Source organism: Macrosteles quadrilineatus, unplaced genomic scaffold, assembly GCF_028750875.1.
Source record: "Macrosteles quadrilineatus isolate MER2022 unplaced genomic scaffold, UCM_ALF_1.0 Scaffold_8__2_contigs__length_117827958, whole genome shotgun sequence".
In the NCBI taxonomy this organism is placed as follows: Eukaryota; Metazoa; Arthropoda; class Insecta; order Hemiptera; family Cicadellidae; genus Macrosteles; species Macrosteles quadrilineatus.
In genome coordinates, this window is record NW_026542601.1 from 109,327,094 (window position 1) to 109,345,004 (window position 17,911).

At 36.7% G+C, this 17,911-nt stretch overlaps 1 protein-coding gene across 1 annotated transcript; it reads left to right on the plus strand.

The window, feature by feature from the left end:
- Nucleotides 1–4,905: 4,905 nt before the first annotated feature.
- LOC129001631 (P2R1A-PPP2R2A-interacting phosphatase regulator 1-like) lies at nt 4,906–17,112 on the plus strand. The gene is made up of 5 exons (XM_054428998.1): nt 4,906–5,325; nt 10,817–11,066; nt 14,001–14,191; nt 15,085–15,210; nt 16,418–17,112. The coding sequence occupies exons 1-5, from the start codon at nt 5,198–5,200 to the stop codon at nt 16,704–16,706; spliced, it is 984 nt and encodes a 327-aa protein (XP_054284973.1). The 5' UTR covers nt 4,906–5,197; the 3' UTR covers nt 16,707–17,112.
- The last annotated feature ends 799 nt before the right edge of the window (nt 17,113–17,911 follow it).

Here is a 17,911-nt window from a genome sequence, read left to right on the forward strand (position 1 = left end):
ACTAACCTCACTGCCGCACCGAGGGAGCTGTTTGGGAAATTGTTTGTTTGCCTTTGACGGTGATTTCTAATATTACCAATGGCTTTTTACTGACTAATTTGAGGGTTGGCCAATACGATTACCAAGTATAAACAGCAGCAAATATTTGGAGCAATTTATCTAAAGAGATATTTTACTACAAGTATACTATAAACTTTGATTAGGTATTCTCAAATCAATATTTTTTATCTAAATAAGCTATTAAGCTGAACGTGCTTTCTTATTATTTACTTAAAAATATTTTTGATGATATCATCGTGTTGGCTCCACACTTGTGTTGGCAACGACTTGGGGTATATTATTGCCCAAGAAGGATAAAGTATTTTTAGCGTTTTCGTTTTACAAGAAAATACCGAATTCACATAAGAGTTTCCTATTAAGGAAAATTTCAGAATGCAATCTCAAAACCTCCCTGATATTAAAAAAAATGAACTAATGAAGACGAGCAATAAACGCCTGATACGCACGAACAACTACTTCTGGCAATCTTTTGCACTTGCTTGACAACAATGCTTTTCATGATTATGTTAAATGTACAAAATTTAAGAAAACAAACCTCATAAGGTATGGTAACAACTATTTTCGCAATTCTCTCAAAGCAGGCAAGTCACAAAGCATAAAAGTGACATCTACTAATCGTAGATCCATGCAGGATTATTCCTGCGTAAATTGCAAAATCTGGCCAATATTGAGAAAATGTCGATTGGTTTTAGGTTCAAGGTCGGGTTCAACCAGAAGCGGTGGGTTTACCAGATGACAAGCAAGCAAACTCATGAAAAATACCGCTACAAAGTATTGTATGTAAGGTCCACACCTTTTCTTATGAAACTTTTTATAGATGTTGAGAGTTCTGAGCGAAACTGATATGTTACATTGATGAAATAGTTGTACTGTATTTTGTATTATAAACATTTCTTTATTTAGGCCTATTGATTTATTAAAACCATGAAACGTGATCGCTCCGTTCACCTGGCTTTCGCTCTGCTATGAAAGCAATCCTGGTATAAAAAGTTATATTATGTTATTAAATTTGTATTTATCATAATATTTAAGCTATTTAATATGCTAAGGCTGGCAACTGTGACACTGTATCGTCGTGTGGTCGCGTGAGGTGGTGCGCTCATTCACCACAACTTGGAACATTGCTACCAACTTTCCCGCATCTAATTAACCTCTCATAAACTAAACATTCCAACAGCCCTTAATTTATTGCTTTCGAGCTGTCAACTTATTGAGTAATCCAACCGCAGATACAAGGAAGAAGGAAGGGGCGTTTTCTTGGTTCCATGGCATAAATTAATTTTGAGTTATAAACATACCTTATATGTTTTTATCTAGTAGTCAAAATTCGATGTAAAATCCATCTTAGAAATCATTCAGAGATGAATCTTTGTTGTTGAGTGGTTTGTTTATACTGCCGGACAGTATTTATTGAATTAATTTGACTATTACCATAGATTAAACATGTTTAAAGTATGTTTAATCTATGCTATTACTTCCTAAGCAGTCAGCTATAATACAAACGTTCTTCAGGGTGGCGAAAATTCATAAATTTGAAATTCGAAACATTATGCAAACTAAGTATTAGGAGAATCTTTTTGACTGACTTAAACCTTAATTTCAAACATTTAAACCGAATTAACTTTAACTTTAGGATAAGTTTCAACAAAAAAGTAAAGAATGCAATGAATACAAAGCGTTGAACTGTATTCATACATGATGCATGGTGGATTATACATGGTGCAGAGCATAATCAATGGAATGAGGTTAACAGTTATTCAAGTGATAAATAGCGCGTGATAAAGAGTAAAAACATCGAAATTCACCCTTCAACCTAGGCACCAGTTAAACCTAATGTTATTTAAATAGGTTTGTGAAAATCAAATCAAGCAAATGGAAATTCACTTAGTCTGCAGGTTTGCTGAGGTGGGGGTATTTTTATTCGTACTTTAATTTATTTACTATTAATAGTAAATAAACTGGCATACTCTCTAAATCAATACGGTGATTGCTTCAAACAACTATATTGTGGAAATATTGAAAAACCCACAATTTTTATCGGTCTTTGGAAAATTTATCTATTTTGATGGTCTGTATTTTGACCATTATTTTCGCTACATACTTGCTGTTGGGTTTTAACTGCCATAAATGTATTCTTCTTTAATGTAATAAAATAAACTTTTCGGTAAAATCAACGGTTCGCGAGATTGAGTGAAAAACAATAGGAATTGCCATATTTTTGATATTTCGATAACAAGTGGCGCGCCCCGCGGCGAGCGGCAGTATCTCGAGGTGGATAACTTGGATTTTATGTTATGGGCCCAATACTAACAACATATCCAAAAATCAGAACTACCCGACCTTTTGCATACCAAAATGTCTTATTTTACTGGATTATCAAGTAGTTGAATTGTTTTTCTAGTAGTTGGAGAGGATACTAGTATTTGAATATACATTATTTAATTACCATTAGATTAGTAGGCTACTGTTATAATTGATTGTTATATAATTAATTAATCTTTTCTCTATAACTATTAAAAACTTGCTTAAATAAGTTAAAGAATATAAAAAAATAATTATCTATCTATATATTAATAGGCAAGCATGTTTCTTTAAAACCTTTTTTCTCAGCTCGTGTGTATCGTAGGGAAAATCTACGCATACCGTTAGAAAGCTATTTTCCTGTAGGTGTGCAGAATCCCTTTATAAATTAAAATAGGCTCAAAAATAAGCACAAAAAATTAATTTGAAATTTTAAAAAATTAACATAGGTCATATGGGTTGCTATGGTGATGACAAAATAACAACAAAATATAAACAGAAAATCAAAACAAATGGAAGACATTTCAATCACATGTTTTATTTACAGTGTGGGGTGAAAATAGAGAAGTTTGCACAAAACATACTTTTGGTCGATTTTTCGACCACGGGGCGTACTCTCGTAATTATTATTATATGTTAAGCAGGTGTTCCCCACTGCATCTAGTATCACAACATCATCTGACTACATTCATTATTGATCCAAACTTTTACAATATTTGTCTTATATTCTGCTGCCATAACATTTATGTACTTTTAAATAAATCAATATTTGTTAAAATTCGTTTTGGAATGTTTTATACTTAAACCCAACGAATACCCAACGAAGGCCCAACGATTCCAACGAATACCAGTTTCCGTTGGGCCAACGTTGGCAAATCGTTAAAATTTCTGCCAACCATTTCCCAACCGTGCCGACCATTTCCCAACGTTGGGCCAACGATGTGTGCTACTTGGGTCAGGGGTGGACACGGGGGACGTAGGGCTCCTTCACGACTCACGATAGAAACATTGGGGGGAAATGCATATTAAATTATCGTTTATGTCATCGTCAACACTGAGCTATAATTCTAACAACTGGAGGTAGCACTGAATGTCAAAGATGCGTGTCGCCAGCCGCCATGTTTGCGTGAGGTGGGTGTCCATAAGAAGCCATGTTATTGCTATGACAAAAAAACTCACTGCTATACAACCTAGTTATAAGAAGCCATGTTATTGCTATGGTAAGAAAACTTACTGCTATACCAACCTAACAAAATCAGCGACTCGCTTTTGACAGACTTCTGCCATGGCAGTGCTACATCCAGTTATAATTTTAGCTCAGTGATCGTCAAACGTCCATTAATTTCAAAAGTACTCCGGAAACATCAAAACGTGGTATTTAACACCTATATTTTTAAAACATTTTCGGGGAGGACCCTAAAAGATTCTACCCTCCGGGTCGCCTCCTCACAAATTTCCTATATTCGCCCCTCTCGGTCCTCCTTACCGTACTCATACTGCAAATATCGCAGTAACATATCTACATTTTCCTCAGACAGGAGGACATCTCCTCTTTTTGAGATGCTTCCAGCCGAAGCTGAACGCATTATCAAAACTTGTTGTCTCATCCAGCGGGTGTTACCTATCTTAAAAGAAGGAACCAACATATTTGCAGATTTAAGACAAGTGTAAACACTTGGAGGAATTGCTGGACGGGCCTTTGGACAAAAAAATATTTTATACACTATCCAAAAGGTAATTTGTAGATAGGAAGGAATTAGTAATAAAGTTTTGGCCCTAAAATGTTTAACAAACTTCCCTTTGTTAAAAATCCTTTCAAGAAAATGTTTTTAAATGTTTGGTAAAGCATCCTTTTGGGTCATTTTAAACACCTTGTATTGATTTAAATGTTTTATTTGAGCCTTTCTTCGAGTTTTTGTACACTACCGACCGGTACTCGTTATGTTTTATGTGAGTAATTTTGTGAACCAGTTTGTACAGAGACCGCACAAGCCTTTGCTCAAGCACAAAGGTGTTGATCAATTATTGCTTTAATATTAATTTATCCCTATTTCATCGACAATACGACTATTTGAACAAAACAAAACTAAGTTTATATTATATTAAAACCAATGTTCGTCCTCAGTTATTATATATCCTAATAAATAATAAGACTACTGCCTAGTTTAAGTTTTCGCCCTAACCTTTGAGTTTTGAGTGTTTACTCAATGATTTTGGTTGGCTGAGGCTCGTCGACTCAGAAACTTAAGAAAAGAGTAAGAAGTCTTGACTGTTCAATGTTGTGTTGTAGTTGAGTTAGGTTATGTTGAGCCTTTGTGTTGTTGTGAATTTAATTTAAACCACCCAATTTTCGCAAGCATTAGAAAAATCTTATGATAAATCTCTTATTTTCTTAATGCAATCCGTTTCGTATACATGTCAAGTTAATGCTTTTTCGAATTACCATCCAACCGTAAAATCAATTTTAGTGTGTTGCCTCTGCCTGATCAGCTGAGAGCTGAGAGCCGAGAGCGACTTCAACGACTTGAGTTCGGAGTAGGAGTTTCTTGAATCTGGGGTATAATAAATAATAGGGATGGGTGACTTGGGCGTTAAAATTGTTAAAAGTTCTCATCAGTCGCTGTGTTGTGCTGTTGTTAATATTTTATTTTGAGTTTTACTGATAATTTCAACTACGGCGTATCGTTAGATTGTTGTTGTGTTGAACTGCATTTGTGCACCAGAACTATAATATAGTCGTGTGTAACAGTTTAGACACATTATTTTCGGAATACTAAACCGATGTTTATCAACGAATCTAAAAATATTTTAATGTATCTTATAAGAGTTATTCAAGATGTCAAATCCACCTGTCAAAATGGAAGTTGACATTCCAGCTTCATTAAAAAGATCCAGTAGTGCACCAATGATCAATCAGTTAAATCCTACAATGACTACATCAGCAACAACTGCTACTACCTCAAGGTAAGTTAGATAAAGTTTAGGCCTAGTTAATTTTTAATTTTATAAGTAGTCCTTAATATTACATTCTTCAGTAAAATCAGCAGCCATATCCCAGGAAATGTTACAAGCGATGTTACAGTCAGATCAAGCGAGGAGTCTGACTAAGTTACCAGAGATTGGGTTAGTGAGGTTATTAGTCCGTGGTTTGAATGTGATGTACCTTGGGCCCAGTAGGTAATTGCTCCCCCCCTGCAACACCGACATAGATTTAAATAATACTTAAAATGAAAATAGGCATTTTACGAGTTGCTTACGCATCCGCAATCATAACAAAGGCAAGGCTCGTTATAAGTAGGCCTATTGTGTTTAAGTTACTTTTGATTGTTAATAAAGTTAGGCCCTACCCACATAACTTAGTAGGCCTAAAGAAAAAACGTTAACCATCAATTAAATGGTATAGGTACCGGTAACTTACAATAAGCAGTGACGTAGCCAGGATTTCAAAATAGTGAGGGTCGACCGACCGGGGCCCCAGGTAAAAAGGGGGATCCGGGAAAAATTTTAAAAATATAGGCCCTAAAACAGTCTCTTTTAGCTCTCTTGGCATTGAAAATAATCAACCCCAACGTCAATGATATAGGCTATGATTAACTTATATAATGGTTAATATGCATTTTAGGGTTTGCACGCGATTTTTGAATTTTTTTTTTCATTCTACTCGAAATTTAACGCTGATTCCGAAAATGACGTTCTTTTTCCGCGGAAAACGACCATAACGCGGAAAAACGACCAAAACGACCAAAAACTCTTTTTTTACCAAAACGCGTCATGTGGGTACTCAAATTAACCGGAATATTTAGCAGATCACGACTATGCAAGAATTTTTTTGGATCCGAGGTCAAATAAGCGAGATATTCACGAAAACGTGATACTACCAGCAATAACTCCAACTCACTAGGGGACAGGTGGGAATTCGGGGTTTTGGGTGGGGGAGACATCTAACGTGGTTTATCGTTGTAATTTAATGTGTAAAAAATAATGGGTAATTAGTCGGGAGAATTATGGGAGATATGCTTGAAATTGGGAAATTTTTCAGTACCAACCTATTCATTGGTTGTAGTAGCACTGCCATGTTGCTCGTTAGGTTAGGTTAGGTTGGTTAGGTTAGGTTAGGTTGGTTAGGTTAGGTTAGGTTGGTTAGGTTGGTTAGGTTAGGTTTGGTTAGGTTGGTTAGGTTAGGTTAGGTTGGTTAGGTTAGGTTTGGTTAGGTTAGGTTAGGTTGGTTAGGTTAGGTTGGTTAGGTTAGGTTGGTTAGGTTAGGTTAGGTTAGGTTGGTTAGGTTATTTTGGTTAGGTTAGGTTAGGTTAGGTTGGTTAGGTTAGGTTGGTTAGGTTAGGTTGGTTAGGTTAGGTTAGGTTAGATTGATTAGGTTAGGTTAGGTTAGATTGATTAGGTTAGGTTAGGTTAGATTGATTAGGTTAGGTTAGGTTGGTTAGGTTGATTAGGTTAGGTTAGGTTAGGTTAAGTTAGGTTAGGTCAGTTTGGTTAGGTTAGGTTGGTTAGGTTAGGTTAGGTTGGTTAGGTTAGGTTTGGTTAGGTTGGTTAGGTTAGGGTAGGTTAGGTTAAGTTAGGTTATGCATAGTATCATCCCTTTTACCTGTTAAATTAAAACATAAACACCAGATAACACAGACCAAAGTTAGAGCAAAAATCCAAAATAGCATCGCATATTTACGTGAAAATCTCGCTTATTTGACCTCGGATCCAAAAAATTCTTGCATAGTCGTGATCTGCTTAATATTACGGTTAATTTGAGTACCCACATGACGAGGAGTGGGGATAAAGACACGAGTCACCCTAGTGGCGAGCGTCGCGCCCGCGCTATCCGCGTGTTGCAATGTTAGTTTTGTGGAAATATTACGAGTAAAATTTATTATATCGAACTTAAGGAGGTTTGTAAACAGATATAATTAATCTAATTACTTGCTCACACTTTACAGACTATGCATCACAAGTAAATCCCAGAAGAAATTTAGTGATGTTATGAAAGAGTTAGATTTATTTATAACCTATTTGAACATTGGTCAGAACAAAATACCACAATAATTATTCTATCACATAAGCATGTCATCATTTGCTGCTGTGAGCCCCAATTATTATACAGAACCTTAGCAACAGAATATACATTTTGGTTATATTACAGTATGTTTCTTTGTCATAAAATATATTATATGTTGTTAAATAAAAGGAGTGTATAATATTTTATGGCAATAACTCCGATTCATTAATTATTCTCAGTAAAGTAAAATAATTGCAAAATATTTTCCCACATTAATAATAAATACTACTGTACTGTGAATCCAAAACGTATTATTTGATTCAACGATTAAAAAAAAAAAAACTATAGACTACGGTAAGCAATAAAATTCATAAACATACGTTTGTAGATTTAGTTACTTAAGCTATGAATGTAATGACATATTTAATGTGTATAATGATCATTAAATGCCAGAAACTCAGTATCTAAATCCCGTAAACTGATGCCTAGCCGGCCAAACTCCTAGCGCCAATGCCGCGCCAAGCGATTTTATGCCTACTTTAATCACTTAAAAATTATAGAAGCAAACTCTGTATCGAAAAAAGCTACAACTAAAAAATAAAATTCATACTTTAATTTTAATCTAAAACTTTGCCACAGGATTTTTTTTCTGACCAAAAATTAATAAAGTTCCTCGCTTACTACATTTTTCATGTTTTTAGTTGTGTTAAAAAACGATCATCAGTTTTTATTTGCCTAAATAAATTATGGTTAATATGCATTTTAGGGTTTGCACGCGATTTTTGAATTTTTTTTTTTCATTCTACTCGAAATTTAACGCTGATTCCGAAAATGACGTTCTTTTTCCGCGGAAAACGACCATAACGCGGAAAAACGACCAAAACGACCAAAAACTCTTTTTTTACCAAAACGCGTCATGTGGGTACTCAAATTAACCGGAATATTTAGCAGATCACGACTATGCAATAATTTTTTTGGATCCGAGGTCAAATAAGCGAGATATTCACGAAAACGTGATACTACCAGCAATAACTCCAACTCACTAGGGGACAGGTGGGAATTCGGGGTTTTGGGTGGGGGAGACATCTAACGTGGTTTATCGTTGTAATTTAATGTGTAAAAAATAATGGGTAATTAGTCGGGAGAATTATGGGAGATATGCTTGAAATTGGGAAATTTTTCAGTACCAACCTATTCATTGGTTGTAGTAGCACTGCCATGTTGCTCGTTAGGTTAGGTTAGGTTGGTTAGGTTAGGTTAGGTTGGTTAGGTTAGGTTAGGTTGGTTAGGTTGGTTAGGTTAGGTTTGGTTAGGTTAGGTTGGTTAGGTTAGGTTTGGTTAGGTTAGGTTAGGTTGGTTAGGTTAGGTTGGTTAGGTTAGGTTGGTTAGGTTAGGTTAGGTTGGTTAGGTTATTTTGGTTAGGTTAGGTTAGGTTAGATTGATTAGGTTAGGTTAGGTTAGATTGATTAGGTTAGGTTAGGTTAGGTTAGGTTGGTTAGGTTAGGTTGGTTAGGTTGATTAGGTTAGGTTAGGTTAGGTTAAGTTAGGTTAGGTCAGTTTGGTTAGGTTAGGTTGGTTAGGTTAGGTTAGGTTGGTTAGGTTAGGTTTGGTTAGGTTGGTTAGGTTAGGGTAGGTTAGGTTAAGTTAGGTTATGCATAGTATCATCCCTTTTACCTGTTAAATTAAAACATAAACACCAGATAACACAGACCAAAGTTAGAGCAAAAATCCAAAATAGCATCGCATATTTACGTGAAAATCTCGCTTATTTGACCTCGGATCCAAAAAATTCTTGCATAGTCGTGATCTGCTTAATATTACGGTTAATTTGAGTACCCACATGACGTGTTTTGGTAAAAAAAGAGTTTTTGGTCGTTTTGGTCGTTTTTCCGCGTTATGGTCGTTTTCCGCGGAAAAAGAACGTCATTTTCGGAATCAGCGTTAAATTTCGAGTAGAATGAAAAAAAAAATTTCAAAAATCGCGTGCAAACCCTAAAATGCATATTTACCTATATAATTTTACATTCAATTTAACAAAAAAATATTAACTTATATTTAAGACCGGAAGGGGGGGTCCAAACCCCCAGGACCCCCCCCCCTGGCTACGTCACTGCAATGAGTTTAACTTTTACTTAGGCCTACCGGTACATAAACACTTCCAAGGCTGTGTTCTTAAAATTAAGTAAAATGGTTTTAAGTTAATGTAAAAAAAGATTGAATTGAAGGTGTAGTTGCAAACATTAAAAACTAGAAACAGGCAACACATTAGCCTAGACCTATTAAAATGACTGGTTTTCCTAATTTTTTTTCGGCAAACTTGTTTAACTTAACTTATAAGTTAACATCATCAAAGTTCATTTTAGGGTTACATCACTTTCTGTACACATAATCAATAACTTAGGCCTAAAATGATTTAATGAGCGTGAAAACTACTTACTTCTGCTTAGAAACTTTTTTAACACTTTCTTACCGTCCAAAATTTTTTTGCCGCCCTCTTTCTTAACTCATGCCACTTGGTTTTTTTTTCATTTCACAGAAAAAGGGTGTATCATTACAAAATAACATTCGTCGAACATAAATAAAATCATATGCAAAAACACGGCAGCAACTTATCTTAATTTGCTAACCAATTGATAATAAGTTTCTCGCCCGATTTGACAATAGCAACTGACATTATGAGTAAGTTAGGTACCGGTAATGAAATAATGACATAAAAAATTAATAGCCTTCAAATAAAGATAGAGGACTATATTCAATGATAATATGCAAACAGTGGCAGTTCAGATGGCTCATGAGTGGGAACAGAAGTGAGGAGGATTCTACTGTCGCGCTATTCCAGATATTTTCCAAACATTGTCTGTTACTTGCCCCCCCAACAAAACAAAAACTCTTGCGCCCCTGGGCCTGGACCCACCGGGACCATTTGTAACCGCGGTACTGTTCTAAAGCACGGGTCATACTAGGCTGGCATCAGCGGTGAATTGAAAGAAGCCGTGACTGTCGGCTTAAATGTGACCACAAAATTCGCAGCCAGCTGACACTGAGCTGACTCAGCCTGGATTGGTGAGCCGGTGATGCTGGTGCCAGCTGCTGATCACCAGCGGCTGGCGAACAGCCTAGTGTGACCCGTGCTTAAGTTAGCCTACTGTATTTCCCTACCTAGAAATATTTTTAAGGATTTTTCTAATATAGGCCTAATGTCCAATACAAATGTCCTACCTACTTACTTCAGTTAGATTGTTGCCTGTATTAACTGAAGGCTTAATGCACCTAGATGAGAGAACTCCCAACCACTGTCCTGAGTAAACTTTTTTAATCACATTCCCCTTGTATTAACAAAAAATCCAAAAAGTAGTACGGTAACTTTCCTAGGCTGAAGGTAATAAACTTAGTCTTAAGATGAGGAATTGTCAAGGAACTTTTATTATAAATTTGTCTAAACGATTGTTATAGGGAATCAACAACCTTCAACGTGTTTTCATCAATGGCCCCCAGAACGCGGCGATTCAGTGCCAGTTTTACTTCCGGGTCCACTGCACCTTTGCTGTCCCCCCGCTTGACTCCACGGATCAGCCAGCTTCGCCAGGAGGAGTGCCTAGACGTGGCTGTAGGCCGAGAGACGGCACATGAGCGGGAACTGAACAACACAATGGTCATGTCACAGTCTTGGGAGGACCTCACCATTGTCGGCAATTCACCCAAGGTAGAAAATACATTTTGCTATGGAGATTACAAGTAGGCCTAGGCTTTCCATTTCAGAGCCAAGTGCAACTCTTTTAAGTTTTTTTTACTGTCTATGTTTGTGGCATTTTGATTCGAGGTGAGCTCACTGTATTATCCGAACATATTAAAATTCCATTTGATATTTTACTCTTGCCTTTTCTGTTACTGTTATTATCAGAATTTTTAATTCTTACAGCAAGTTTGGTTAGTTATGTTAGGTCAGCTTAGAACAGTTGAATTTCTTAATCCATATATTATTTTAGCCTTAACAAGATCAGTGTCAATTTGTAAGGCTGCACTTAAAGTAAAATCAATAAAATAATGGATTGAACAATCGAATGAAATAATTGATTGGCTATATCAATAGTTTTAATCCAAAATTTCAATCAAATGAATGTGAGGTCGTTTAAACTAAAGTGCAGCCATATAATAGCTTAGTTTCAAGATAGACAAAAAGAATTAAATATAGACTGTCAGCCGTGCTGCGGTTACCATGGTTACCATAGGTTCTGGTGCACACTGCTGGGAGCGCCATGTAGTTACGTAGCGTGTACGTCGTAACTACATGGCGCTCCCAGTGGTGTACGCCAGAACCTATGGTAACTGCAGCACGGCTTACGGTCTATATTTAATTCTTTTTGTTTGTGGTTTCTCAAAGGCTCAGTGGACAAGTGGTCCAAACCCATTAGGCCCAGAGGCTACATGTTTTGTGGGAATCAAAGCTCAAAGATTGAACAATCGAATGAAATAATTGATTGGCTATATCAATAGTTTTAATCAAAAATTTCAATCAAATGAATGTGGGTCGTTTAAACTAAAGTGCAGCCATATAATAGCTTAGTTTCAAGATAGACAAAAAGAATTAAATATAGACTGTCAGCCGTGCTGCGGTTACCATGGTTAACATAGGTTCTGGTGCACACTGCTGGGAGCGCCATGTAGTTACGTAGTGTGTACGTCGTAACTACATGGCGCTCCCAGTGGTGTACGCCAGAACCTATGGTAACTGCAGCACGGCTCACGGTCTATATTTAATTCTTTTTGTTTATGGTTTCTCAAAGGAAACTAGTCCTATAACTTTTTCATGTCACAAAGTTACATGAAAATTGTTCTAGTTTCGTCTGCTTGTCCAAAAAGGATATCAATGAATTTGAAATATGTTAAAATTACCTGTTTATTTCCTAAATTAATTGTTATTAAATGCATTTGGTGTGTTTGGTATGCTTATTCAGTTTAGCAGCTATGCGATTCATTCAACTTGTCACATGTGAGAATAAAGTTGTAGTCTTGCGAAGTATGATCTGAGAGCGATGAACGATTTTATTTCTGTGGTGAAAATCTAGCATTGTCAGTTGTCGGACATGAATAGAGTAAAGTTTTTGGACATAAAAAACGTGATTAAAAGATCGAGGAAGTCGGAGGTGGATATTGTAGACATATGCCCAATGTTTAAGATGTTTTGCCTTGATTAGGTCCGCTACGGTTTTTCATCATGTTTGAAGCAGTGATCAAAGTTTTGCCTGCAGATATCGGTGCGACTAGACAAGAGCAGGACAAGAGAACTAACAAGAGTCGTCTCTGTAAGACTAGGAATAACGCTATACCCTGATATCTCCAGATAAACCCACCAATCAGGATGTTTCCTCAACTCTTCATTGTCTTTATCAAATTTGATGAATTGCCCCTACCGGCTTCACAGTGCAAATTGCCTGACAAACTCCCTACTTTTTCTATGTCATAACATTTTCCTCCATAGGCCACAAATCTACCAAACGGCAACAGATATGTGTTAGGGTAGATACCCTTCCCACAGAAACCTTATCATGGAAAGGAACGCTCCTCAAACACTTGGCAGCTTTGATTTTCTATTATCTTTATTGGCTACTACTTATGAAGGAACTAATCAATGTGTTAGGGTAGATCCCCTTCCCACTCCCACAGAAACCTTATCATGGAGAGGAACGCTCCATACACTTGGCAGGAGCTTTGATTTTCTTTTATCTTTATTGGCTACTACTTATGAAGGAACTAATCGTCAGATGTAGGTGAGAACCGGCTAGATTTGTAGATGGATGAAGTAAAGGACACAACGTTGGTGTCAGATGTTAACTAGCTCGGACCTCAATGGAGATCTAAATTTAGGGACCGCCCTAGTAGTTTTGAATAGTAAAGATTGTAAATCATGAAAATATCTCAATGTTTCCTTGACACTTTGGGTTTTGTAGCCTAAGTAACCTCTCAGTAACCCATGTCTAGGCCAAATTATGAATTTTTATGAATTATTATGAGTAGATCTCTCCAACCAGCAATAATACCTCATTTCTTGTCCGGTATGATGAATAATAACATATTGGTACTCAACACTTTATTTACATTTTTATCAAACCAGTTGAAATTTACAGGAAATATATTATACTCCTTACTTGGTTGAACATGTCGGCAAAAGTAGGCCTATACCTGTAAGTTACTGGACTAGCGGTTGTTGGTTTTGTTTAGATTTCTGTGCCAAAATATAAATTGGTTATGAAGGGAAAGCCATAGGTGGCAATTTAGATTGAAAAGACAGCTAACTTATTTGAGAAAGTTTGTTCCCAGAGGTTTATGGATTTCCACAAAAGATCGCTTAGCAAAACAATGATATTTCAACATACACCTTAGTCTAGAACATGATTCCGAAGGTGATTATTTGTGTATGGTTCACTCAGTTCATGCTTTACATTTTATTCAGTAAAATTATTGTTAAATCTGGCAATTTTTGGTATATTTGTTTTACTCTTCAAATTGTTAACCCACCTAGCTCTCAGTGTGATGTATGAAGAGGAATGACTGTGAGACGATGCCACCTAGATTTCTGCTAATTGTGTTGTTTGTAGCTTACAGGATGGGTATTGATGAGCTTGTGGTTATGTTACAGGGAGATGCCGGGGACCGTAGTCCCAAGCCAAGAGTAGGCTTGTGTGACCCTCTACATGTCCACCTCCCCTCTCTCTCCCCCGTCTGTTCCTCTCCCTCCCCCACCCGGATGCTGGGCACCAAGCAGGTGTTCTCACCCAACGTTTGGAAAACCAACCTCTCACCAAGTCCTACCAGGAAGTTCACCACCAGGTACGCCAATGTTTGTGAGATTTGCTGAGAACAGAGTTTCAAAGTGTTACTGTTACGCTAGTGAAATATCTCATCGTCTAATTTAAAAGACTTTTGGTGTCAAAATATATAGGATTGTGAAGATGGTGAAATTTTAATTCGCTCAGATCAGATGGGGCTACTTTTTTAGGATATAAATAGGAAAACCAACAGTGTTTGAAAGTTTCATATTCAGATAGTTTAACAGCTTTTGAACTTATTTAATGCTTGTGTTGTTTTTGCATAGCCAAAGGTGGCAATAGGAAAATGTTTTAATTCTCTCCTATCTAACAGAAAATCTAAAGTGTAGCACATACTATGTATCAGTATCAGTGTCTTTGGACGTACGGTAGTTCTACAGAATATAAATGGGTTGCAGGTCTTCAGTACGGTACTGTAAAATGCAAGCAAATTGTAAAAACTATGTATTATAGTTATATAGGACTGATATAAAGTGCTGTAGGTGCGAGTACGCTCCTGTAAAAATTTAGCCTCATTAAAAATAATGTAAAAGGAAAATTTTGTTTGTTCCAATACTGTTACTTTGCACCATCATTATATGCACTTTTACGCTGTACTGTGAAGGCCTATTACAACTAGTTGCGTTGTTGCTAGATGTCGTACCTTAGCCTATATATAAAGAGGAAGGTGAAATCCATTAAACATGGCCAAACTCTACTGAACGCTCCCAGAATGTTTTTTTTTTTTTTTTTAACATCCTCTTAGAAAAAAAGAATCCTTAAGTCATTAAGTTTTCATAGTGTAACCGATATAAATTGTCACCTCTTTTCCCATGTAGGCCTACAAAGTAATAGCTGTAATTTCAGCTTGCAGTCCAAACCAATAATTTGTTAATCTGTAATTTACACTTTCAGACGGAGTTTGAGCCCTATTGCATTGCGGACACCAACTCTGGGCCCCATCAAACGCAAATTTGACTTGGATGACAACGAGCCACCTGCAAAGCGGACGAGCATGGGACTGCTCATGCCTCAATCAAGGTTTTTATTTATAATGTTTTAGTAAACTACCAACACCTTCTTAGTCTAAAAGACTTAGCGAGAATACTTAGGATGCTATGGATGTTTCCATTAACAGTGGGAGTTAAATTATGGTAATTTTACTGTATACCCTACACTACAAGTAAAGTTGCAAAATTTCTCTAAATTTTCTCAAGGTTTTCATTAAAAGAAATAGTCATACAATCACTTTATTAATAAATTTTCAATCTAAAAGGTAATTTTGATGATTAAAAAGGCGTCCAAACCCTCAACTTTTTTTATTTTGATTTTTGTTGGAACAGACCGTGCAGTTTCTTGTTACCTTCAAACTACAATATTTGTTTGCCACAACTTTTGAGTGTATAATGTTGATATCGGTGCAATCTTTCTCAATTATTGATCCTGTTAAACTATTAAAGACCTTAGTGTATTGGGGTATCAAATTATGTACAGTAGTTCCTTAGGTTTGGTGAGAAAATGCCGGCTTTAATGAGTTGCGTCAACATTTCAGAAAACTAACATAAGAAGTACCTTCAAATACCACTTCAAAATGATTCTAATAGAAATTTGGGACGTGATCTTCCAGATGATCGTATAGTAAATAGTGTTACAAAATGATTTTAAGCCTTAAGGTTGTTTCTGGTTGGATACACTGGGCTAGGCTAGGATTATTTAATACAGTAAAGTCCCACAAACTCAGCACATGAAGTGGCAGTGCTGATTTCCTACTTACCCGCAAAGATGTGTTGAATCGGTAATTCATTGCGTAGTCACAATGAATTTTGTACCCAACGCAGCAATGTTGTGGGTTTGTTTTCTGCCAAGTTATGTTTTATCAGTACAGTTCAACTCTTGGCTCACCCCTGGCTTTGCTGGATACAATCCACACTAAGGCCTGATGCTGTTTATTTAATTATTTGAAGACTTGAAGTTGTTTTGGGTTGGCTATGTTAGGCTGGGTTAGGATTACTTAATACAGTGTAGCCCTGTAAACTTAGCACACAATAAAGTAGCAGTCAGGATTTCTTGACGAACCAATAAAGAATGTTTACCCTTCAAGGGTATTAACTCCAGCTCTGTAAGCAACCCTGGTGAAGAAATAAACAACTTCGATAGTTACACAGGAAATAGACTTTGCCATTTGTACTTCACACTTTGAAACTGACATTTGGCTCTAACTTACTACTAAATGCTATCCATATTGCAGGCTAGACTTGACTGCCAGTCCACTGGCTGGATCGCTTAGCTCTGTTGGCACCCCTGAGTCATTATCAAGTGGAGACTCACCGGTAGGGTTCAGCTATCGTAACGTGGACAGTCCCAACACTACGTCGGAGCACACATCCTCAGATCAACAGTCCTCCGACCATCCGATGGATCAACCCACGGATACTCAAACTCGGATGGATCACTCGTCCAGCAACTCAACAGACCAGACCGACTCTACAGATCACCCGATGAGAGATTTGACCACGTCAGTCCCCAACCCGTCATAACTGGTGATATCAACGCTTATGTATAATTGTGTCCTAGTCTTAGGTTATGAGTTATGCCGGTATTGTAGTATTATACATCCTTCGTAAATAGCTTTGGTACAAAGTTTAGAATATTGAAACAAAGTTCATCACTAGGTTTGTTACAATTAAGGCTTTTGTCAGCATATTGCTACTCGTGTTAATCTTGTATTCTTTCTCGTTTAAACTTGACTGATAAGAAAATGCTAACGGCAAATTAGTAGAGATGGACGGGATTGGACTTTTAGTTTGGGACGGGCAGAATTTTATTCCCTTCCTGATTTTTGGGACAGAAACATGACGGGATTTTACTTCTTATGCAAAATGAGTTTGATTTTAAAATCTTGCCTAAAAGTTCTCGCAGAATAAATTCATGACAAACAAAATCTATATGGTCCTGTAGTACAGAGACCAATAATGGGTTAAAATAACAGAAACCTTTTTCCAAAAATAAAAATGTTATATATTTGATAAAATTTGACTGCAAAACGTCAGTCTAGCTAAAAATCACTAGCTAATCACAAACGGGTATTAAGGCCAAGTATCACTTTATTTTAACAAATTTATCATATAGGGAATATTAGCGTATTTTCCCATAAGCCTATAGGAAATAAGCTATTACCTATAAACTCCGTCTATTCGAACGATTTTCGGACTATGGGTTTTATGGGAGATTTTAGATTTTTCCCTTTTTTAACCTTGAAAAACAAGTAGGCCTATCTTGTAATTTTTATCTAGACCTTTTTGTTGAGATATAATTTTGCATATTGAAGCATTGTTGTATGCTTAGACAAAAGGTTACAAAAAGTTTTTTTGAAACTGCACCATCGCTAACGTCTTGAAATGGGGAGCAAGCTGGTCTAGTGGTCAGAGCACGGGACTTCGGTCCAAGAGGGGTCCCGGGTTCAAATCCCGCCAAATCACCAATGGATTTTATCTTAGTGATAATGCTGCAACCCCCTAGGTCTAGCGAGTAATGTGAAAACAATCCCGGGCTCTTGCCTAGCGTCCTAAGGCAAAAAAAACCATCTTGCATATCATTTATTGCACTAGGTACTATCATTTATGTCTCGCAATCACCGCGCCATCGTTAAACCATGTCTCGCAATCATGGCAAAATAGTGAACATCTACTATTGCGGAGACGTATTTGCTGATGGTTGGAAGAGATTCGTGAAAAGATCATAT